A 26,268-nucleotide genomic window follows, 5' to 3' on the forward strand; every position below is an offset into this window, starting at 1 on the left:
ATCTGTTTTAAAGCTGCTGACAGACCGATTGTGTATTCCTAGCATATTCGGTTTTTATTTCACATGTTGTTTTAATTGCCTCCTTTTTTAAAGGAGCTTTGTTCAGTCTGGGCAAAAAGATCACTTACCTGAGCAGAGGGCAAGGAGCATCCTTGTATTTTTGTGCATAAACAAAGCATGAAATTAAACCAGTTTGATCAGTGGGCGGGAGCGGCGAGTGTACTGAGCAACAGGTACAGGACATAGGAATGCAGAGTGTTGGAGAGAAAGAACAACAAACCCAGGATTCTGTTCTTAACTTTTACTCAACAAGAGCCTAATCCTCGGCAGCTACAGGTACAGCACCGGTTGGTTCCAGTGGTTGTCGCCGAACGGGTAGCAAAGTTTCATTAGCAGTGACTCGGCCGTGCCGTGCCGGGCCGGGCCGGGCTGCGCTCTCCCCTCACTCCCTCCCGGCCACGCTCCCGTCTCCCGTCTCCGCCGCGGCTGCATCCTCGACATTGACGGCTGCTCGGGTGTTGTTTTATCGATCACGCAGCCGGAAGTACGTGAGAAGCCGGAGGGTAAACCCACTAAAAACTCCAGAGAGTTGGAAAAGCATCGGGACTTGTATCCATCCGTGAGGATAATGGGAAATCATTAAAGAGGAAGGAGTGAGCAGTGGGACCGGGATCCAGACTAAGCCGGGACACGGCAGCTCCTGTCACTCCACACCGGGACACGGCAGCTCCTGTCACTCCACACCGGGACACGGCAGCTCCTGTCACTCCACACCGGGACACGGCAGCTCCTGTCACTCCACACCGGGACACGGCAGCTCCTGTCACTCCACACTGGCCGGTGGCTCGGTTCCCCGGGCTTTGGGACGGAGCCCGTTGCCGGTAATGCCGTGAGCTGGACCGTGGGAAAAGCGGAAGATGCCGAACCGGGAACTGGCGGCCGAGGAGACCGGGGCGAACCCCTCCACTGACCAGATGGAGAAAGAAAACGAGAGGGTCAGCGGAGAGACGCCCGTGTCACCGGTTTCAACCCTGAGCCAGCGGGAGTCCAAGGTACGGGAAAGGGGCGGGGGAGGGAGGGTAACTGGGGTGACAGAATGACTGGAGGTGTGAGTGGCCTCGACCTACATGTATCTGGTACCTGTCTGCAGAGCAGTGATTTTCTGTGCAGTTTTGCTGTTTATAACTGGGAGCTGCTCTCCTTCAGCGAAGTCGTGGAAGCAATGGGGTGAGAGCTGGAGATACTGTTCCAAAACAAGCTCCTGTGGAGTACTCCAAGGATACTGTCCATGAAGCAAGGGGCCTTGGAGAGATACTGTCCCCACTCAAAGTGAGGGGTATGCAGAAATTATCCCCCACTCCTGAGAAATTGAGGGACTGTATTGGAATCTCCTCCCATTACTTGGTTGTGTTATTCTAAACCCAAATGAGTATGATAGTGTTGCTTTCACAAACTCGGATGGAAGTAAATGGCTGATGGCTTTTCAAATGATGCCTAAAGCTTGCTAGAAATATAAACAGTTGAATTCAAAGCAACATTAAAGGTGGAATGCCCACGAATGCATTTATTTCATTTTCGAATTTCTTCAAATAGTTGGCACGTCAGCCTGTTTAAAAATATATATATGCAGTCTGGTTACGAGCTTTTTAAAAATAACTCTTTATTCTTATTGGAACTGGTCACTATCAGATGCTCCTGGAATAGTGAGATAACTGCCAGCTTCTTTTCTCTATTGCAAACAGACTTAAACCCCTATCCCCTCCACCCTCACCTTCAACAAATGTGAGGGGCTCGTGGACTATTTTTGTCACTAAGATTAAGACTATCCAAGCAGCTGTCTTTGCTACTTCATTTCCTATCTCTAACCCACTGGACCAAAATTCCTCTAAAGTTCCTAGCCCACTGTTCTCTAGTTTCCATCCTATCTCCCCTTATGCCCTCTCCGAGTTCACCTTGTCCATGAGACCCACCTCCTGTTCCCTCGATCCAATTCCCACTAAATTGCTGATCACACAACTTCCCTTCGTGGTTACCATGTTAGTTGATATTGTTAACAGTTCTCTCTCTCCAGGTACAGTCCCTCTTTCCTTCGATCTGCCATCACCATCCCTCTCCTCAAAAAAAGAACCCCTTGACTCTACCATCCTTGCAAACGGCTGCTGCATTACCTAACACCTTTTCCTCTCCAAAGCCCTTGAACGTGTTGTCTTCTCCCAAATTTGTGCCCATCTTGCCTGGAACTCCATATCTGAAACCCTCCAATCAGGTTTCTGCCCATGCCACAGTATTGAAGTGGCTTTTACCAAAGTAACAAATGATCTCCTCTGTGACTATGACAAAGGTAAGCTATCCCTGCTCATCCTTTTCTACCTGTCTGCAGCCTTTGACATGGTTGACCACACCATCCTTCTCCAACTCCTCTCCACCACTGTCTGACTAGTTGAGACTGCATGTGCCTGGTTCCATTCTATCTAATTGTAACCAGCGAATCATTTGCAATGCCTTCTCTTCCCGTTGCCACACTGTTTCCTGTGGTGTCCCCCAAGGATCTATCTTTACGCCCTCCTATTTCTCAACTACATGCTGCTCCTTGGCAACATTATTCAAAAAAACAGTGTCAGTTTTCACATGTATACTGAAGACACCCAAATCTACTTCAACACCATCTCTAAACATTCCTCCACAATTTCTAAATTTTCGGACTGCTTGTCTGGATGAGTAAAAATTTCCTCCAATTAAATATTGGGAAGACCAAAGCCGTTTTCTTCAGTCCCTGCTATAAATTCTGTTCCCTAACCACTGAATCCATCCCTCTCCCTGGCGACTGTTGAGGCTGAACCACACTGTTTGCAATATTGGTGTCATATTTGACCCTGAGATGAACTTCTGACCCATATCTGCGCCATTGCTAAGATGTCCAACTCTGCCCCTGCCTCAGCACTTCTGCTGCTGAAACCCTCATCCATGCCTTTTTTACCTCTCGACTTGACGACACCATTGCACTCCTGGCCATCCTACCACATACTGTTCGTAAACTTGAAGTCATCCTGAGCTGTGCTGTTCACATCCTTACTGGCACCAAGTCCTGTTCACCCATCACCCCTGTGCTTGCTGAACTACATTGGCTCCCGGTCAACCAACAGCTTGATTTTAAATCCCTACATGGCCTCACCCCTCCCTATCTCTGTAATCTCCTCCAGCCCCCTCAACCCTCTGAGATATCTGCACTCCTCTAATTCTGGCATCTTGAGCGTCCCCGATTTCAATTGCTCCACCATTGGTGGCTGTGCCTTCAGCGGTCAAAGTTGTAAGCTTTGGAATTCCCTCCCTACACCTCACTAACTGTTTACCTCTTTCTTCTATTAAAACACTCCTTCAAACCTACCTCTTTGACCAAGCTTTTGGTCGTCTTCCCTAAAATCTCCTTCTGTGGCTCGCTGTCATATTTTGTTTTATAATGCCTCTGTGAAGTACCTTGGGATGTTTTATTGCATTGAAGGTGCTATATAAATACAAGTTGTTGTCATTGCATGTGGGAGTTCTTTTGGCAAACTATATTCTTGGAACAAACAAAAATATCTTGTTCTAAAAACTAAGGTTATATGTGAAACAGTTTAAGCATTGGGATGGGTATGTGTTGCAGCTGATACTAAAATGCACAGCAAACATAACATCTGTTTGAGACTAAGTTCTAAAAAGGAATTCAGCAAGTCACTTACAAATCATAATTTAGAAAGCTTGTAAAAGTACTTTAGAAACCATTTACCAGCTGGTAGTAGCTCAATAAAATCGTTTAAAAGTCAGAACTCCCCAGGTACTAATTTAAAGTCGATATGTTTAATCCGTGACAAACATTTTTCTGGTTCAGGCTTACTGCACACTTAGTCACGGAGCGGAAAGTCTAGCCTGAAGAGGAAACAAAACAGCTTTACCTTGTTAGATTCGATTTTAAAATTGAATCTGTTTTTGTTTTTGTGTTTGTATGGAACAAGTCTTTCGAGATATCCATCCTTGTATTCAATAGACTCACTGTGTCTAATGGGTCTGTCTGACAGGAAGTATTAATGTCTGACTGCAAGACATTGCTAAACTGCACAACCTCATCCCCTCCATTGATCAGTCCATTGCTGCAGCCATTTCTATTATAAGAAATTGGAGTAGGAGTAGACCATTCAGCCCTTCAGGCCTACTGCAACTGGACCATATTTACAGCTATGGTTTCAAAATAGCTTTCTATATAACATGCTTTCCAACTTGCAGTATTTTAATTATCTTTTCAACTATAGCAACCAAAAGATAACTGTGAAATAGTTGGCATATCATAAAGTGCTGCATTACAATTGAAAGTATGCAGTTGAAAATGACCCCTGTATTGTTGTGATGAAAGGTTTCATGCCTGAATTGTCTTTTCATAAGAACATAAGAATTAAGAGTTGGAGTAGGGCATTGGGCCCTTCGAGCCTGCTCTGCCATTCAACAAGATCATGGCTGATCTTCTACCTCAAATCCACCTTCCCAGCTATCCCCATATCCCTTGTTTCCCTTTGTAACCAAAAATCTATCAATCGCTGTCTTGAATGTATTCAATGACTGAGCATCCACAGCTCTCTGAAACAGAGAGTTCCAAAGATTTACAACCCTTTGAGTGAAGAAATTTCTCCTCATCTCAGTCCTAAATGGCTGGTCCCTTATTCTGAGACTGTGACCCCATGTTTTAGATTTCCCCAGCCAGAGGAGACATTTTCTCCGTGTCTACCCTGTCAAGCCCCAGAAGAATTTTATATGATTCAATTAGATCACCTCTCGTTCTTCTAAACTCTGGGGAATATATGCCTAGTCTACTCAATCTCTCCTCATAGGATAATCCTCTTATCCCAGGAATCAGTCTAGTGAACTCCCTCTAGGGTAAGTATGTCCTTTTTTGGGTAAGGAGACCAAAGCTGCAAACAGTCCTCCAGGTGTGTCCTTACCAATGCCCTGTACAGTTGTAGTGAGACTTCTTTACTGTTATACTTGAAAGCCAGTCTCAGTAATGGTGCCATGAAACTATCATCGATTGTTGTAAAAAAAAACATCTAGTTCACAAATGCCTTTTAGGGAAATAAATCTAGCCTCCAGACCCACAGCAATGTGGTTAACTCTTAACAGCCCTCTGAAATGGCCTAGCACTCAGTTGTCAAGAGCAATTAGGGATGGGCAGCAAATACTGGTCTTGTCAGTGACACGCACATCCCATGAAAGAACAAAAAAGAAGTTAGGTGGGAATGTAAGCAGTGACGAGGACACAAAGAGGCTGCAGAGACTCTTTTACTTCAATCCCTTTGTGACAAAAGCTTAGTATTTCATTTGCCTTCCTAATTGCTTTCTGTACCTGCATGATAATTTTCTATGATTCAGTTTCTCGCCATTCAAAAATATTCTGCTTTATTATTTTTCTTACCAAAGTGGATAACTTCACACTTTGCCTCATTGTATTCCATCTGCCATGTTCTTGCCCACTCACCCAGCCTGTTTATATCCCTCTGCAGCCTCTTTGTGTCTTCCTCACTGCTTACATTCCCACCTAACTTCTTTTTTGTTCTTTCATGGGATGTGGGTGTCACTGACAAGACCAGTATTTGTTGCCCATCCCTAGTTGCCCTTGACAACTGAGCGCTAGGCCATTTCAGAGGGCTGTTAAGAGTTAACCACATTGCTGTGGGTCTGGGGGCTAGATTTATTTCCCTAAAAGGCATTTGTGAACTAGATGGTTTTTGATGACAATCGATGATAGTTTCATGGCACCATTACTGAGACTGGCTTTCAATTCCAGATTTTTAAAAATTAAATCTATTAATTAACTGAATTTAAATTCCACCAGCTGCCATGGTGGGATTTGAGCGCATGTTCCCAGGGCATTAGTCTGGGCCATTGAATTACTAGTTCAGTGAAATTACCACCACATCACCGTCTCCCTATCAAGAAACTTGGATATGTTACACTCAGTTCCCTCATCTAAGGCATTAATATCGATCGCAAATAGCTGAGGCCCAAGTACTGATCCTTGTGCCAACCTGACAATGCCCCATTTATTCCTACTTTCTTTTCTGTCCGTTAACCAATCATCAATCCATGATTATATATTACCCCCAATCCCATGAGTCCTAATTTTGTGTGATCACTTTTGTGGTACTTTATGTAATGCTTTTTGAAAATCCAAATACACTAACCCATATCCATCTTACTAGTGACATCCTCTTAAAAACTGTAACAGATTTGTCAAACCCTGTTTCCCTTTCATAAATCCCTGTTGATGCTAGTTCTTCTTATTAGGAGTTTCTAAGTGCCCTGTTACAATGTCCCTAATAACAGTTTCTAGCATTCTGCCTGCTACTGATGGGAGGCTGACTGGCCTATAGTTCCCAGTTTTCTCTCTCCCTCCTTTCTTAAATAGGAGGGTTGTGTTTGCTACCTTCTAATCCGGAGGAACTGTTCTAGAATCTAAGGAATTCTGGAAGATCAAAACTAATGCATCCATTATCTCTGCAGCTATCTTATTTAAAACCCTAGGATGCAGGCCATCAGGTCCAAAGGATTTGTCACCACTTAGTTCCATTAGTTTCTCCAGTACTATATATTTACTTCTAATGATTTAAGTTCCTCATTTTCACTAGACTGTTGGTTCCCCATTATTTACAGAATGTTATTTTATGTTCTTCTACCATGAAGACAGATACAAAGTATTTGTTTAATGTCTCTGCTATTTTCTTATTCCCTGTGGTTAGCACCGCAGCCTCACAGCTCCAGGGACCCGGGTTCGATTCCGGGTACTGCCTGTGTGGAGTTTGCAAGTTCTCCCTGTGTCTGCGTGGGTTTTCTCCGGGTGCTCCGGTTTCCTCCCACAAGCCAAAAGACTTGCAGGTTGATAGGTAAATTGGCCATTATAAATTGTCACTAGTATAGGTAGGTGGTAGGGAAATATAAGAACAGGTGGGGATGTTTGGTAGGAATATGGGATTAGTGTAGGATTAGTATAAATGGGTGGTTGATGTTCGGCACAGACTCGGTGGGCCGAAGGGCCTGTTTCAGTGCTGTATCTCTAATCTAATCTAATCTATTATTATTTCACCTGCCTCTGCCTCTAATGACCTCATGTTTCCTTTCACTAATCTCTTCCTATGTACATACGTACAGAAATGTTTACAATTTGCTTTCATGTCTCTTGCTGGTCTGCTTTCATTCTCTTTCAATATCAATTTCCTGGTTCTCCTTTGCTGAATTTTAATATCCTCCCATTCATCAGGCTTACAACTCTTTTTGGCAACATTATAAGCCTCCCTTTAATCTAATACAATCTTCTTGTAAGGCATGGTTGGACCACTTTTTCTGGTGGCTTTTGTGCCTTAAAGGAATGTATATTTGTTGCAGATTATGTATTAATGCTTTAAATGCTAGTCATTTCTGGTCTACCATCATATCTTTTAATATAAAAGCAAAATACTAAAGATGCTGGAAATCTGAAGTAAAAACAGAAAAATGCTGGAAATACTCAGCAGGTCTGGCAGCATCTGTGGAGAGAGAAGCAGAATTAACATTTCAGATCAGTGACCTTTTATCAGAACTCATATATCGTTTAATGTAGTTTCCTAATCTACCTTGGGTAACTCACTCCTCATACCTATGCTTTGTTTAAATTTAAAACCTAAATTTCAGACTTAACTAAGTCACTTTCAAACTCAACATAAAACTCGATCATAAATTTCTCTTTATAGATATTGTTTATTCTCAGCATTTGCAATTTTAACAAAAGTCACTTCTACAATACCTGCACAGTTCCATGTTATATTTGTGCAAAAGGTATTCAAAAGAAGTGTGAGGCCAATTAGGGACCAAGAAGGAGGTTATCTGGTGGAGGCAAGGATATGTGTTAGAACTCCGATAACGATGTGGTGAAGGATAGAACAGTGGAGCCTAGTCTTTATACATATATAAGCTTTTATTTACAGAGATACACATAGAGTGTCATGCACCTCCAACCAGCAATTGCACTGCCAGGTAGGTCCCCACTTCATGCCCCATTGATATAGAATTGACAGCATGGCTGAGGTAATCTGTGACAAAATTAATTGGCATTTAGAAAAGTATGGGCTAATAAATGAAAGTCAGCACTGACTTGTTAAATGCCCATCATATTTGACAAACCTGATTGAGTTCTTTGAAGTATTGGTGAGGATTGATGAAGGTAGTGCAGTTGATGTTGATATGAACTTTCAAAAGTCATTTGATAAAAGTACCACATAATAGACTTGTGAGCAAAATTGAAGCCCATGAAGTTAAAGGGACAGTGGCAGATTGGATACACAATTTCTTTCTGTCCCTCAGCCAAGAGTAGTGGTGAATGGTTATTTTTCAGACTGAAGGGAAGTATGTCGTGGTGTTCCTAAGGGGTTGATATTTGGATTGTTGGTCTCTGTGATATCCAGACTTAGGTATACAGGGCATCATTTCAAAGTTTGCAGATGACACAAAACTCAGAAAGGTAGTTAGCAATGCAAAAGATAGTAGACTTTAGAAGGACTTGGACAGACTGATGAAATGGACAGACACATGGCAGACGAAATGCAGCACAGAAGTGTGAAATGATACATCTTAGTGGGAAGCATGAGGAGAGACAATATAAGCTAAATGGTACAGTTTTAAAAGGGGTGTACAAACACAAATCTTTGAAAGTGGCAGGACAGGTTGAAAAAAAAGGGATCCTTGGCTTTATTAATGGAAGAATAGAATACAAAAGCAAAGAAGTTATGCTAAACCTTTTGAAATCACTGGTGAAGCCTCAGCTGGAGTATGGTGTTCAAGTCTGGGCACCACATTTTAGGAAGGACGTCAAGGCATTGCCGCGGGCACAAAGGAGATTTAATACAATGGTACCAGGACTTCAGTTACATGGAGAGATCAAAGAAACTAGGGTTTTTCTGACAGCAGAAAAGGTTAAGAGGAGATTTAATAGAGCTGTTCAAAATCATGAAGAGGAGAAACTAACAGTCCCAGAAAGATTAGTAACCAGAGGTGAGAAGAGAAGAATTTTTATTTTACATGAGTTATGAGCTGGAATGCACCACCTGAAAGGGTAATGGAAGCAGATTTCATAATAACTTTCAAAGAAGAATTGAATAAATACTTGAAGGGGGGAAAATGCACGATGATGGAGATGGGACTAATTGGATAGTTCTTTCAAAGAGCTAATACAGACATAATGGACTGAATGGCCCCCTTCTGTGCTGTCTCATTCTAGGATCATTCATGGTGTAGAAGATAACTGATCATCTACTGTTTGAAACACTACAGACATGGTTTCCAGTGGCCTTTCAACAAGTTCCTGGTGTTACAGCATCTTCTGTTGGAAAGCAAAATTAGTAAACAGTGTGTTTGGGAGCAATGCTTGAGGGTCAGTCAGTAAGCTGTGCCTCCACTTTGCACCTCTGGCTCCATAACGGGCGCCACCTTCTCTCAGCCCTTATCACCCAGTGGAGAATCTTCTGCCCTCATCCTCCTCAAAATCTGATAGATCCAAGCTGTTTATCTCTGAGTCGGTGGAAAATGTAAGCATGAGTGATGAGACCTGGTAAAGAGAGGTGTGCTCTTGAAGGCCTTGCTACAGATCTTTGCAGTTTCTGTATATGAAGGGAGAAAAAGTGACACTTGCTAGTATTGAGGTTTCCTTCTCTATTTCAGTATTGTGTTGCTATAATATAGGGTTGCTTTTTTAAAAAAGACTTTCATTTATCTCGCACCTTTCACAACTACTCAATGTCTCAAAGCATTTTACAGCCAATAGAGTACTTTTGAAGTGTAGTCACTGTTGTAATGTAGGAAATGTGGCAACCAGTTTGTGCATAGCAAGCTCTCACAGATGTGATAATGACTGGATAATCTGTTTTTGATTCAGAGATTAATATTGGCTGGGACACTGGGGATAACTTCCCCTGCTCTTTGAAATAGTGCCATGCAATCTTTTACGTCCACCTGAGAGGACAGATGGAGCATCAGTTTTACGTCTCATCTGAAAGATGGCACCTCCAACAGTGCAGCACTTCAGTACTGTACTGGAGTGTCGGCCTTGATTTTTGTGCTCAAATCCTGGAGTGGGACTGAACTCACAACCTTGTGACTCAGGCAATAGCGCTACGAACTATTGTTGGCAGTTGTGTTGCATCATTTTTCATGGTGTGTAATTATATGTTCAAAAAGATAAAATTTCAGATATTTGATTGGCAGTGATCTGATTTTGCCTTCAAAACATTGAGTGGGCTTTCCAATGTCTATACTAATGCAAAATATCATCCTTTAAAGGTGTTGGTGCCAATTTACCATTAGTTGTACAATCCATTTAAGACAGAGATGAGGAGGAATTTCTTTTATCAGAGGGCTTTTTAGTGCTTGGAATTTTCATCCCCAGAGAGCAGTCGAGGCTGAGTCAATGAATATATTCAAGGCTGAGTTGGACAGATTTTTGATTGACAAGGGAGTCAAGGGTTATGGGGGCCAGACAGGAAAGTAGAGTTAAGGCCACAAGAAGATCAGCCATGATCTATTGAATGTCGGAGTAGGCTCAAGGGGCCGAATGGCCTACTCCTCCTGTTTCTTATGATCTTATGATCTTTTAATCCATGGTAATTTGTGCATGATAGTTGTATGCCATTTTAGCTTTAAGAATACTATGTCTGTATTGAAACAAGGTGGTTAAAGGTAGTATGCATTCACTTGACTTTACAATCATGTATATATTAATCAGTGCATAATCAATCAACAGTTTTGTATAGTTCTTTACTCCTGCGATATTCTTTTTAACCTGTGGAAATGCATCATTTAAACTGAGTAACTTTTGCCCTTATTGTGCATGATATCTTTCATTCGACAGGGTATGATAGTATATTGGTTATGGTACTGAACTAGTGATTCAGAGAATGGAAGTTCAGATTCCTCCAAGGCAAGTTATGAATTGGAATTCAATGAATCTGGTCATTTGTAACCTGGCACCAAAGCAAGCGGCCACAAAAGCTGTTCTTTTAAAAACCCAACTGGTTCAGTAATGTCTGTAAAGGAAGGAAACCAGCTGTCCTTGCCTGATCTGGCCTACATCTGACTCCAGTCCCACATTACAATTACAATTCAGGCATCACTAATCGGTGTGGTTTTGCCATATTGAGAATAAATCTATAATCATCAGTTTTTGCTTGAACAGACTGTTTTGATTGGTCAGTTTAAGGGGCGCATTTGCTGATAGGTTTATTTGGTGGGCAGTGCCTGGCATACATGGAGGACTGGAGCATGTGCCAAAGGTTGGTGCCAGCGGCGGGATTGGGAGATTGGTGAAGAATAAAAACAGAAGAAGGTAAGGGAAGCCCAACAAGCCTGGATGGATTGTTTCCGTGAGAAATGGGATGGTATTGATGGGAGGGATGGGGATAGCATGGGAGGGGTGGAGGAGATGATGGAATTGGTTAAGTGTGGCAAAATTGTGGGGACAATTATTTGATACAACTTACTACTTGAAAGCTATTCTTTGTGCTAAAAATGAAGGTTCACGAGATTTGAATGAAAATGTTTTCTAAAAGTTGTGAATGAATTAAAGGAATAATTAGCATTGATTCTATAGATGAAGCTGATGAGGGCAGTCTATACCCTCCAGAATTTCTACACAGTCTAACTCCAACGGGCATGCCACCACACAAACTTAGACTCTAGGAAAGTGCAGTTATAATGTTGCTACAAAGCCTGAATCCTAAATAAAGATTTTGTCATGGAACAAGTTTGGTGGTTAGAAAGCTGTTTTCTTCAATGATAGATGCTGAAATTACAACAGGCAGATTTCAAGGTAATAGAACGTTTATTCCTCGAATTATATTGAGCACTTCAGATGTAAATGTGCCTTGTTGGCTCAGGAGAAAACAGTTCCCAATTAGACTTTCATATTCTATGCCTATTGTTATGAGAATTTCCATTTTTTGTATTAAAACTTTGGATTCTATATTTTTAAAAACTGAAAAGCATTTCAGTGGGCATTGAGACATCTGGAGATAGCTGAACTTTATGAATGCTTTGAAAAAAAAAAAGCAAGGTCAACATGAGGCTCCTGGGTTCGACCAGTAAACAAATACCGGAAACTAGGTACATAGAACATTACAGCGCAGTACAGGCCCTTCAGCCCTCGATGTTGCGACGACCTGTGAAACCATCTGACCTACACTATTAGGTAATTCCAAGGAAACCAGCAGGAGGTTTGACCTAAGAGCTACCCTTTGTGTGACAAGAGAGAATTTATGACTTAGCATGTGACATGTTTCTGGAAAATTTTAGTTTCATTTTTGAACTTTAAAAGCCAGTGGGTTTGGACTAAAGCAGGCAATTAGAATTTGAATTGGACCTGCCTGGAGATCAGAAGAAAAACCAGTGAACTATTATCTCTCTGTAAAGAATCCTTGCTCTTGAAAAGCAAAAGCTTGTATGAATTGGTACTGTTGCCTCCTGCATTTTTGAATAAACTCTGAATTTGCAGAAAGATGGCATCTTTTAAAGGGCTTTTGCATCGAATGTGTGAACTGACACCTGTTGGTACACCCCTGATGGAAGACCTATGTGAAGCCATGTATGTGAACAGTTGAATTTCTTTGAATGCTTACCCAACACAGACTGTTCATCAATCTCACCTGGAAAGACTTCCGCGTGGCATCCAACTATTGGACTTTGGGGCACCTCGCCAAACCAAAGAACCACTTTCCAGATCATTGCAGTCTAAGTTTTTTAAATTCCTTTTATTCCTTTGAAACAGCTGTAAACTAAAATCCCTTTTTTCCCAGTTAACCGGTTTTGAATGTATGTGTGTGAAGGCTAGGGAAAAAATAAGGAGCTTTAATATCTCAAATAGCGTATATATTTACTTAATTATTGTTTAAGGCTTGGCTTTATAATAAATGGATAAGTTTGTTGTTTATTAAGGAAACCTGGTTGGTGTGCTTTATTCTGGGGACAAATAGAGTATCTGACTGTTTCGGTAAGTGGGAAAATCTATTGATATGCTGTGACCTTTGGAGAAATGGGACTGAATTAACAGTGCACTCCTCCCACCTTGATCGTAACACTATAAAGAAATCACAAAGCCAGACTCCTAACAAAATTTGTATTTATATTCCCAGGCCTATTTTTACACATGGACAGCTTTATGTAACTTTTTCCGAGTGAGAAATTTTGATTCTGTTAGTCATTGGTGAAAGAATAACCAGAAATCCTGCATTTAAAGAAGTACTGTTGCAATAAAAATACTAATGTGACCGTTTTGCGGGACTCTGCTAGTTTAAAAAAAAATGTAGTCATGTATAAGGTGAACCATGTATAAAAGGATGCCCCTAGTTTTGAACCAATTTGATGCTGATTTTTTTTCTTTTTGCTTTTTACAGTTTCCGTGACAGAAGCAGTCCTACCTTCTAATATATTTTGGGATACAGTATATGAGTAAGATGAAGCATGTTGGGGACGAACAGGTGACTTTCAACTTATGGTTCCCAAAGCTCTCCACCACTGGGGGTGGGGTGGGGGTTCCTCACCAGGATCTGCTGTAGACTAACTGATGAAATTGGTCATTATCATTGCATCATGTGACTACCAGGATGGTAGAATGCAAGGGCAATTAGGGATGGGCAATAAATGCTGGCTGAGCCAGTGACACTTGGATCCCATGAAAGAATTTTTTTAAGAAGCTCTACCAATTGGGTCTTTCTCCATCTAGCAGTTCCTCCATTCCTATTTTCTATTGGGAGATTCAAACCTCCCAAGTTCTGGAGACCACCAGTCACCAGTCTTCTACCAGGAAAGGACATTTTGATTCATCTGCTCCAGAGTGGAATAGGAAACCAGCACTACACAAAATGAAATAAAATACACATCTGTTGCTGGGGGAAATGCTAAATAAAAAGTATTTGTAAATCCCCCATACACACCCTCCACTAAGTAGCCCTTCATTCACCATTTCAGTTGTGATTGCTTTAAAATGAAAGTTTACAGGTTGTAGGAAAATTTAAAGGATAGAGGTTTTGATAGGAGCATGGATTGGACACTGGGCTACAGCCCCAGTTCTCCAACCTAAGCTTGCCACCAGAAAGAATCTGCAAAATTACTTCCAACACCAATTCCTCCTGTTATTGCCACTATTACTTTCTTAGTATGAATTGGCTGGTTACAGAGCCTTGCCACTGCATCGCAATTATGACTGAAAAAAGAAGAAAAGTTCCCCAAAGGATTACTTTTCATACAAGGTCACTTTTTTTAAATTCTTTCACCGGATGTGGGTATTGCTGGCTAGGCCAGCATTTATTCCAGTCATCTCTAATTGCCCTTGAGAAGATGGTGGTGAGCCGCTGCCTTGAACTGCTACAGTTCATGTGGTGTAGGTACACTCCAGTGCTGTTAGGAAGGGACTTCCAGGATTTTGACCCAGTGAGAGTGAAGGAATGGAGATATAGTTCCAAGTCAGGATGGTGTGTAGCTTGGAGGGGAACTTGCAGGCGGTGGTGTTCCCATGCATCTGCTGCCCTTGTCCTTCCAGGCAAGGGTAGAGTATTCCATCACACTACTGACTTGTGCCTTGTAGATGTTGGACAGGCTTTGGAGAGTCAGGAGGTGAGTTACTCACTGCAGAATTCCCAGCCTCTGACCTGCTCTTGTAACCACAGTATTTATGTGGCTGGTCCTGTTCAGTTTCTGGTCAATGGTAACCCCCAGGATGTTGATAGTGGGAGATTCAGTGATGGTAATGCCATTGAATGTCAAGGGGAGATGGTTGGATTCTCTCTTGTTGGAGATGGTCATTGCCTGGTGCTTACTTGCCACTTATCAGCCCAAGCATGAATGTTGTCCAGGTCTTTCTGTATATGGACATCGGACTGCTTCAGTATCTGATGAGTCGTGAACGATGCTGAACATTGTGCAATCATCAGTGAACATCCCCACCTCTGACCTTATGATGGAGGTAAGGTCAGTGATGAAGCAGCTGAAGATGGTTGGGCCGAGGACACTACCCTGAGAAACCCCTGCAGTGATGTCCTGGAACTGAGATGATTGACCTCCAACAACCACAATCATCTTCCTTTGTGCTAGGTATAACTCCAACCAGCGGAGAGTTTCCCCCTGATTCCCATTGACTCCAGTTTTGCTAGGGCTCCTTGATGCCATACTTGGTCAAATGCTGCCTTGATATCAAGGGCAGTCACTCTCACCTCCCCTCTTGATTTCAGCTTATCCATGTTTGAACCAAGGCTGTAAGGAACCCAAACTGAGCATCAGTGAGCAGGTTATTGCTGTGTAAGTGCTGCTTGATAGCACTGTTTAAGACTCCTTCGATCACTTTGCTGATGATCAAGAGTAGACTGATGGGGTGGCAATTGGCCAGGTTGGATTTTTCCTGCTTTTTGCATACAGGCCATACCTGGGCAATTGTACACATTGTCGGGTAGATGCTAGTGTTGCAGCTGTACTGGAACAGCTTGGCTAGGGGCACAGCAAGTTCTGGAGCACAGGTCTTCAGTACTTAAAGCAGAGATCCTGAAACCGGGCAGAATAGAATGTACAACTTGGGTATTGGGAGCATGTTGGCTGCAACTCACCAGCAGGTATTGTCTGCAATATATACCTACATTCTCCATTGGTAGCTGTAGAACTTTCCTCCGTTCTCTCAGCTGATTCCCAACTCTGCTCTCCAAAACTGCAGCATCCCCAGTACCATTTCCAGCTTGAAATATAGGATCCTCATTGTCCTCGACTCTGCTTCAAAAATCTCTGACAAGGTTATTTGCCCCGAGTTCTGCAGATAAAGGAAAACCCTTTTTTGTCCTATCATTGAAGTTCTCATATGCCCTTGGGCCTCCGACATTGAGACAGACGAGATAAATGGCTCTTTTTTTTAAAAAAAATTCTCTTAGCTTCTACTGCCACTTTACTGCCCAGTGCTCTGCACCTTTCTGGATTTTGTGTTGCTGCTTTCTCGGCATCATCGTAAATTGCGAAAGAAGCTAATAATTGCAACCCTATTCATGAGTCCTCGATGTTTACACAACAAAATTAAACTTTGATTACCTCCTCCAAAGCAGCCCACCGCTTTATTTAGACAAGCAAACAAACTGACCACCGACGCATGCTAGTTCTGCTGCAGACGGTTATTTGTTCTTCTACCCAGAGGTTGCAGAGGGGACAATTTTCCTTTCAGTGAAGTTGCTTACGGTGTCATAGTGGCAGGGAAATTCCTTGGATCTGTTCGCACTTCGCTGCTCTTACGCAGCAGACGTGTATTAACCCCATTTCCACCCGGGAAGCGCGAGCAGACCTGGGGATTTTCCCGGTCAGTCAATTCTATTGATAAAATGAAATCCGATTGTAACACCCAAATATGTAAGGGAACAGAATTGAAACAGCCTAAGTGATAAAATGTTGAAGTATTCTGGGTTATCAGCTGTATCTACACTAACAACTATGCAAGAATACAGTTTCTGAGAAAGATGGGGGAGCATTATAAAGTTTGGAAACTCAGTGACATTAATTTCCCATTTTATCCATGAGAACTTTTAAATTTGTATATGGCCTTGTAAGAGAGATTAAGGCAGGTGCACATTTCTACTTTATACTGTTGCTTTACTTTGAATTTTAAAAACTTGGTTGTGGAAGGTGAGACACATTGGCAAGTCAGTGTTTATTGCCCATTCCTGGTTGCCTAAGGATATTCAGAGTCAATTGTGTGCCAGTTTTATTGGATGTAAGCCAGACCGGTTAACTGTGGAAGGTTTCCTTCCTTGAGAGACACTCGTGACCCAGTTGGAGTTTAGATCAATCCAACAGCTTCCATGGTCATTTATTCTGGTTTTAGAACGCAAATTACCGTATTTATTGAATTCAGTTCCACAATTTTCCATGGAGTGGTTTTTAACTTGGAACCGCTCATTTGCTAGTCCATTAACCATTAAGTGATTCTACCCACCTCAAGTTTTAAAACTTTTTTCCTAATTTCTTCCCAGATTCTAAGTGTTCTAGATCCCAGCTTTACACTGCCCCCAATCTCCTCCCTGGTAGCAGTCTTTCTGGGAATAGCTGTTTTCCTTTGCATAATTTTGACATCTTAAGCAAGACAAAGAGGGCATTCAGAAATGCAATCAGGTCTCCGTCGGATGAGGACAGTGAATCTAGTTTCCTTCACTATATTCAGTTACTACAGCAAAAGTCAAGTTTGCTCAGTACACAGCTGGATTTAGCATTAGATTTAACTTTAGCACATTAGTTGCTTAGGAGACATGAAAATGAGTATAACTGTAGTTGCATGCAGATTGGATGGTTATTGCTGGGTGTGCTATGGGGAATGTAGTCCAGGAAGGAAACCTGTTCTCATGAGACATTTTCATCGACAGGCATTGCAAAAGTTATAAAAAAGACTTCAGTTACAAAATATCAGTGCAGGGGGAATTATGAACCTGTGTGTTTTTTCTGCAGTTTGCAGCAAGCATCCCTAGGGAGCTGTTTTGCATGAAATACTGTGCTGAATAATATGGAGAAGGCTGCATTAGCATACAAGATTGAAATGGCATAATCACTGAAGTGCCCAGAATTAATGACCATGTTTACTAATGATTATTCAGTCCTTCACATTATCATGTACAGTAGCTCCTCCAAGTCTGTTTACTCAACCTGGATCATCACCAATTTCACTATTCTCAAAATCAACAGCATTCATAAGTACAGGATCAAGAAAGTGTGAACATGTTGGCTGCCAAATCTTCACCTATTTTCCCTGCAACTCCATATTTGAACCTCTCCAATTAGGTTTCCACCCCCGTGCTGAAATGGTCATTATCAAAGTCACAAATGTCACCCGATGAGATTATGACCATGATTTGCTTTCACCATCATTTCTTACTTGCAAACCTGTTTGCATCTTTAACATATTTGACCCCACAAAATTCCTTCAATGCCTGTCCTCCACTGTCCGGCTGGGTAGGATTAGCCTCATCTGGTTCCATTCTTATTTATCCAGCCAGGGCCAGCGAAGCTCCTGTAATGGCTTCCCTTCCCTTTCCTGCACCATTACCTCTGAAATCCTCCTCCTATTTTTCTCATCTACATGCTGCTACTTGGTGACCATCCAAAAACACATCAGATTCCACACATCTGCTGACGATACCTCACCAACATATGTTTTGACCCATCCGCTGCATCTGATTTGTCACTCTATTTGTCCAGTATCCTGCATTGGATGAGAAGAAAAGTCCTGCAATTATTTTTTTTCCAAAACTATACTTTATTTATAAAAATGTGCAAAAAAAGTACTTTACAAAACAGTTCAAAATTCACATTTCGGAAAAAACAATAGCGATCCGATTCCTTCAATACAGAACATGAATTGTCTCACAACTCTTGCCATTTCATTTTATATACAATGTATATTTGCATTACACATCAAAAAACATTCTCTGGTCCATTCAGCACGAGGGGTTTTACACCGGTTGCAGCCCCTCGTTATGCTATGGCAGGATGGCCTTATGGTGTCTTTCCCCATTGAGCCTTTGCTGCGGCTGCCCCAAGCTTCAGAGCATCCTTCAGCACGTAGTCCTGGACCTTGGAATGTGCCAGTCTGCAACACACGGTCATGGACAACTCTTTGCACTGGAAGATCAGCAAATTTCAGGCAGACCAAAGTGCGTCTTTCACCGAATTGATAGTCCTCCAGCAGCAGTTGATGTTTATCTTGGTGTACATCCCTGGGAACAGCCCGCAGAGTACAGAGTCCTGTATTACAGAGCTGCTTGGGATGAACCGCGACAAAAACCACTGCATCTTTTCACACCTGATTTGCAAAGACACATTCCAGAAGGAGGTGGGCAACCGTCTCTTCCCCACCACAGCCACCTCGAGGGCAGCGTGCGGACGTGTTGAGATTCTAGACATACAATAGGATCTAACGTGGTGCGCCCTTCACACCACCAGCCAAACTACATCTTGGTGCTTGTTTGAAAGTTCTGGTGATGAGGTATTCTGCTAAATGACTTTGGTAGTCTGCTCGGGGAACCATCCAACTGGATCCACCATCTCCTTTTCCCGTAGAGCCTTGGGGACATTCTGTGCAGATGGATTGGTGGTCAAAGGTGTTTATTTGCACAAACTTTTCCACGAAGGATAGGTGGTACAGCACGGTCCAACTGAATGGAGCGTTCCGTGGCAATGTGGCTAGACCCATCCGTCACAACACCGGAGACAGATAGGACCTCCGCACGTAGTGACACTTGGTGTTTGCGTACTGAGGTTCTACGCACCACTTGATGCAGCCGCACACACATGTCCATCAGAATGAGGGCAACTTTGGTTCCTTTTTTTTCCCTTTTATCTAGAGGTTTGAACATCGTGTCCCTATGGACATGGTCCATTTTTAATCTTCTCCAGATAAGGTGGAAGATGGCTCAGGTGATCGCCACAGCGCAGGAGTGGGGTGTGGGCCAGACCTGTGCCACATACAGTAGCAATATGAGCGCCTCACACCTGATGACCAGGTTTTTACCTGCAACAGAGAGCGAACGCTGCTCCCACACGCTCAGTTTCTGTTTTACTATGGCTAACTGCTTCTTCTAGTTTTTGGCACATGCCTTGGCCCCTCCAAACCATATCTCTAGCACCTTCAAGTAGTCTGACCTGACGGTGAAGGGAACAAATGATTAGGAACTGGGCTGACCAAGGAACGTGGCTCACTCTTGCCGCGATTTACTTTGGCCCCTGAGGCCAGATCGAACTGGTCACAGATGCTCATCAGCTTGCAAATGGACAGCGGATCCAAGCAGAAGATGGCAATGTCGTCCATGTACAGGGAGGCTTTGACCTGACTGCCCCCGCTGCCTTGGGATTGTCGTCCCTCTTATGCTCACATCCTTCCTAATGGACTCAGCAAAAGGTTCGATACAACAAACAAACAAGATGGGAGAGAGGACAGCCCTGTCTGACTCCGGATTTGATTGGGAAACTTTCTGATTCCCACCCATTGATTGAGACTGCAGCACTGATGTTTGTGCAGAGCAGTTTGATTCAATTGCCAATTCCCTCCCCAAACCTCATTTTGGAGAGCACGTCCATCATGTAGGTGTACGATATCCTCTCAATAGCCTTCTCCTGGTCCAAGCTGATGAGGCAGGTGTCCACCCATCTGTTCTGTACATAGGCGATCGTATCCCCAAGTAGCGCAAGGCTAAAATTAGATGTTAGAAAGACAGAAGTTATTGTCTTCAGCCCCCACCACAAACAGTGTTCCCTAGCTACTCCTTTCCTTGGTCAGATCACCCTTAAAGCCATGCAGATTCTTTTTGATCAGTTCATATTTGTTCAAGTGCTCAGTCACCTTATCCTCCAACAAATTCTCATAGCTTTGCCACAATTGATGTTAAATCTGTACACCCGCTGTATTTTTTTTTAATCCCCTTTTCTACAACCATCGATCTAAGCTATTCATAAATGTTGACGTGATCTCTTCTAACTCCACAGTGCATTCCACAGACTCTCAACCCTCTATATAAAAATGGTTTCTCTTGCTTTGTCCTAAATCTCTGGTATTTAATCTTTTTTTCTATGTCCTCTCATTCTAGAGCCTTCAACCACTAAAATAGTGTATTTCTATCTACTTTACTCCATTCTTTCATAATTTTAAACACATCATTTAAATTACCTAGTAATCTGCAGTTGTGTTGAAAGGTTATCGACCTGAAACATGTAATTCTATTCCTCCACAGATGCTGCCAGACCTGCTGAGTATTTCCAGCACTTTGTTTCTATGACCCTGTAATCTCCTCTGTTCCGATGAAAACAGTCCCAATTTTTCAAGTACATGGTGTTTATACCACAATTGCATCGGGGTAAAGTTAAGCTGCTTTGTACTATCAGCTGGATGGCAGCCCACATGCACGGGCTTTACTCCACAGAGCCGCCACCTCATTTACGTGGCTGGGGCAGACCACCCCCGCCGATGACATGGAGGGGGCCAGCGCCATTTTTAAAAGGCTTCAAGCCCCATCATTAAAGTTTGAAAGGGAAAGTTCAATAAATTTATTTTAAAATATTGCGAGTGTGTTTCCAGCCCCTCTCCCACTACCCCCCAACAACAATGCACTCATTCCTTGCATTTAAGTCTTCAGAAGAAGGAATTTTCCTCCACACAAGATCAGATGGCAGGTTGTTCAACCTTGCTGTCTTAGAGCAAAGACCAAAGTACAGAAAGTCCTCATCAGGGAACTCCTCTTTGCTGACGATGCTGCATTAACATCCCAGACGGAAGAGTGTCTGCAGAGACTCATTGACAGGATTGCGGCTGCCTGCAACGAACTTGGCCTAACCATCAGCCTCAAGAAAACGAACATCGTGGGACAGGACGTCAGAAATGCTCCATCCATCAATATCGGCAACCACGCTCTGGAAGTGGTTCAAGAGTTCACCTACCTAAGCTCAACTGTCACCAGTAACCTGTCTCTCAATGCAGAAATCAACAAGCGCATGGGAAAGGCGTCTGCTGCTATGTCCAGATTGTCCAAGAGGGTGTGGGAAAATGGCGCACTGAAACAGAACACAAAAGTCCATGTGTATCAAGCCTGTGTCCTCAGTACCTTGCTCTACAGCAGCAAGGCCTGGACAATGTATGTCAGCCAAGAGCGATGTCTCAACGCATTCCATCTCCGCTGTCTCCGGAGAATCCTTGGCATCTGGTGGCAGGACCGTATCTCCAATGCAGAAGTCCTCGAGGCGGCCAACATCCCCAGCATATATGCCCTACTGAGCCAGCGGCACTTGAGATGGCTTGGCCATGTGAGCCACTTGGAAGATGGCAGGATCCCCAAGAAAGCATTGTACAGCGAGCTCGTCACTGGTATCAGACCCACCGGCCGTCCATGTCTCTGCTTTAAAGACGTCTGCAAACGTGACATGAAGTCCTGTGACATTGACCATGAGTCGTGGGAGTCAGTTACCAGCGATCGCTAAAGCTGGCAGACAGCCATAAAGGCAGGGCTAAAGAGAAGCGAGTAGAAGACACTTCGCAGTTAGCAGGAAAAGAGACAGAAGCGCAAGGAGAGAGCCAACCGTGTAACAGCCCCGACAACCAATTTCATCTGCAGCGCCTGTGGAAGAGTCTGTCACTCTAGAATTGGCCTTAATAACCATTCCAGACACTGCTCCACAAACCACTGACCACCTCTAGGCGCTTATCCATTGTCTCTCAAGACAAGGAGGCCAAAGATTCCTTGCCCTCTTTCTCCACCCCCCCCACCCCACAAAATTATTAACTTTGCACCTGGCCTTCTCCTCCCTCCCCCTAAAGTTCACCAACTTTTAACTTTACCCCTTCCCATCACCCCCTAGACCAATTAGGTAAGTTTGACCCCGGTCCACACCTCCCGCACTGATATACCTACCTCCACCCTGCTCCCCACCAGTGTTCTGCCTTACAACACTAATAGTGAAACTGGGGACCAGATAAGTAATTAAGAGCTTAATTTACATAACTTGCCATATTTAAATGTGGCTCCTGTCGCTGAGTGGCGGGGGTCGGCCACGAGGCCTCGCCGCTGCCAGCAATATGGGGCCGGGCCTTCCCGGCGTCGATGTCCATACTGGGCCTCTCCTGGAGCCATTTTATGGCCCCTCCCGCCTCGACCCCCGACGTTGGGGGGTTGGTAAAATTTAGCCCTATCACTGCTGTGCAAATGCTGCCTGAATCTAGAGTCATGGCCCAACCTGGAGTGGAGGAGGTTCCCTAGAAGGGGGAGTATTACTCCAGTACACTACAGGGTAGGATAGCGTAGTAGTTATGATACTGGACTAGTAATCTAGAGTCCTGGACTAATAATCTAGCGACAGCGGTTCAAATCTCTGAATGGCAGCTGGAGAATTTAAATTCCATTACTTAAATAAATCTGGAATTAGTACCAGTAATGGTGACCATGAGACTATCAGATTGTTGTTAAAAACCCATCTGGTTCACTAATGTATATCCGGGGAGGAAATCCAGATCCACAACAAACTCTTAACTGCCCTCTGAAATGACCTAGAAAACCATTCACTTATATTCAGGGCGGTGAATCACCACCACCTTCGCAAGGGAAATTGGGGGTGAGAAATAAATGTTTGGCTTGCCAATGACACTCACATCCTGTAAATGAATATAAAAAAGCACTGTTTGTGTCTTGACACCCAATTCTCACTTGACAAGGTTAAAGTTGGCGTGAAGCAGAAACTGATTTCCTAACTGTATCCTTAAAAGAGGACAGATGATAACCCTTTTTTTTAAGTAGACTACTTTAAACAATGGATGCTGCTACATATCCAGACAAAAGATTTAATTATGACTGGCAGAAGGAATAGTGCTAACTTTTGCAAAGGGCGTGTTTTATTCTTTCAGTGAAAAGTAGCGAAAAGAGTTTGTTTTGTCAGGGAAAGCAAGTCATGACTTATGTTGCTAATGTCAAATAGAGGAGATGTGAGAAGAATTAGCAGAAGGGATCTATCTTTTCCCCTTTGTTCCTGCCAAAAAGTCACATTCTCAGGAATCAAATGTTTCATAAGGGCATGCCCTGTAATAGCAATTAGAAACTTCAAATTAGAAAAAAGACAAGGATTTCCCCTATTTTTCTATTAAAATGGGGAAAATAAGCCTAGAATTGCTAACATTCTCCCAATCTAGGAAATGAGCTTTTTTCAGCAGAGGTGCAATCACCATTAACCTCTCTGAGAGGGTTATCCTCTTGTGCATCCCACTTGTACACCCAGAAACAAGTTTGGATCTATGCTAACTTTTCTGCCTGCTACAGTTAAGGTGAGGTCAATGGCTTAAATAAACCGGGGTTTATCATTATGCTGCATAATTGGCACAATCGCTAAGGGATAGAAATTAAATTTAGCACACAGTGTATCAAGATTGAGTTTTGATTTATTTGCAACAGAAGTAGGACAATGTCAGCACAAGGGAAGAATCCTGATACTGGCTGTGTAAAGAATAAAGCTGCTACAGAGAAAAAGGTCATTCCAGAGATTGGGAGTGTTTAGGAATTATGGACTAAAATGTAGGAAGTGTCAATTTAAAAAAATTATATTAGTAAGTTGTAAATTACAATCACAGGAATGGGAAGTTTTGAAATGTGTTTCCATGGAATAAGATTTGTGTGGAATAAGATTTGTGTGAAGTAAGAGCAGAAAATCAAGATGCACTTGCAATAATGATTCTTCAGCACTTCTCAACCAGTGAACAAGTCACTTAGCCATCATAAACATTGAAATATTTGTTAATGCAGTGGGTGCTGTCCACCATATTTATAATAATGGTGCAATCTAACTTTGAGAAAAATCTAATTCTCCAGCAGGGATCTACAAGTGCTGGTGACTTGAAACATCATGCACAGTCTTTGGTGGAGGACAATGGTCCTTAAATATCCAAGGGAGACAACAAGTGTGGCAATTTATCACTAGTTAGAAAAAGTAAACATGAGGCATAAATGTTACTGTAAAATCGCACAGGACATGTGTGAACCTGAAGGAAAGTAGCAGTTGTTAAAGGTATAAAGATAGACTCCATGTGTCCTAAAGCACTTGCAAGTCAGTAAATTACTTTTGAAGTGTCTTCACTGTTGTAATGTAGCCGAACATAGTAGTCAGGCTACACACACTAAAGTCCCACAACAGCAATGACATAAATGACCTGTTAACCTGGTCTTGTTTGTGGAGTTGGCTGAGAAATAAACGTTGGTCAGGACGCCTGTATTCCCATACTCTTCTAATAGTGCCATGGGATCTTTATGCAAAAGAAAATACACTGACAGAAATATTAACAAGGATATGGAAAGCAAGGTAGTCAAAGCAATATTACATGACACATACCCCATAATGTGAAAGAAACTATATTGGAGGACAAAAACGTGAATGGGCCAAATCGCCCTGAGTCAATCACCAAAACACTCTGGGAGCTAAATTGGGCACAGTAGTGCCCATTTGTGGCGGGTATTTTGAGGTCTCCTGAAGCTCGAAAATGGTATCCATGATTCTGACGGGTGCCATATTTGTAAAGGGGTTTGCACTGGCACACCTAACAATTGCCTGAGTGGACAGATAATAATGTCAATCAGTGTACCAGTGCTGCCAATTTTGAGCTCCATGCTGCAGCCTATGCCCTCTTTTAACTTTGCGCAGCTGAACACAATGTTAAACAGGATGAAGGCCTACCCCACCAGTGTTCTTTGCAATTGCTGTATTATTTCTTCTGGCTGTTGGTGTAATTGTACATGTATGGAAAAGCACCCACAACTTGTCTAAAGTTTCCATAGTCTGTAGGGAGTGTTTTGGCTGGTGCTCAGTACTTTTTGGTGACTTAAAAGTTAATGCTGAAATCAGTTGCTTGTGGACATGGATGGCCTGGTAGTTCTTCCTTTTGGAATTGAGCATGACTGGGAGAATGAAAAGAGGCCACATAGAGCAGGATAAGCTGCGAGTAGAGGGAGGGGAGAAGGGTTCTAAGCAGGAGGCCATATCCACAGAGGGTCTTTACAGAGCAATTTTCTTACCTCAGTGACAACCAATGCTTGAGATTTCTGTGTTTTACTAAAGAGGTCATGACTGAAATCTGCCAACTGCTACAGCCATAACTGCAACCCTAGAATAGGGCAAGGACCGTATTGCCTGTGGCTGTCAAGGTGATTGTTGTTCTGTAATAAAAGTAAAATACTGCAGATGCTGGAAATCTGAAATAAAAACAAGAAATGCTGGAAATACTCAGCAGGTCTGGTAGCATCTGTGGAGAGAGAAGCAGAGTTAACGTTTCAGGTCAGTCACCTTTCATCAGCTGCCTTCTGTAGCCTGGCCCATCGAAGTCCTCATCTGAATCCTCTACAGCAGAATTAGTGTGCAACCCCTTCCCTCCAGCAAGCTGGTACTGTGCTTTTCATTCCCCCCACCATGAGTCATGCGCATTTGTGTCCACTGTCTCAGCACTTGCAGATCATAAGAACTAGGAGCAGGAATAGGCAATTCAGCCCCTCGAGCCTGATCCGCCATTCAATACGATCATGGCTGATCTCATCTTGGCTTCAACTCCACTTTCCTGCCTGTTCTCCATTACCCTTTAACCCATTACTAATTAAAAATCTGTCTATCTCCTCCTTAAATTTACTCAATGTCCCGGCATCCACCGCAGTAGTGAATTCCACAGACTCGCGACCCTTTGAGAGAAGTAATTTCTCC

At 42.9% G+C, this 26,268-nt stretch overlaps 1 protein-coding gene across 2 annotated transcripts in view; it reads left to right on the forward strand.

Annotated features, from left to right (window-relative positions):
* The first annotated feature begins 268 nt into the window (after positions 1–268).
* The window catches only part of stac (SH3 and cysteine rich domain), a 152,403-nt gene continuing 126,403 nt past the window's right edge, over positions 269–26,268 (forward strand). The window contains exons 1-2 of one of the 2 annotated variants that reach the window (XM_068032268.1): positions 1,007–1,052; positions 13,437–13,520. In XM_068032268.1, coding sequence (XP_067888369.1) covers positions 13,488–13,520 — 33 coding nt within the window. In that variant the 5' untranslated portion in view covers positions 1,007–1,052; positions 13,437–13,487. Of the gene's footprint in view, positions 1,053–13,436; positions 13,521–26,268 lie in introns of both variants that reach the window. The other variant, XM_068032266.1, reaches the window with a different exon arrangement.

The sequence above is a fragment of the Heterodontus francisci genome, chromosome 5, assembly GCF_036365525.1.
Source record: "Heterodontus francisci isolate sHetFra1 chromosome 5, sHetFra1.hap1, whole genome shotgun sequence".
Lineage (NCBI taxonomy): Eukaryota > Metazoa > Chordata > Chondrichthyes > Heterodontiformes > Heterodontidae > Heterodontus > Heterodontus francisci.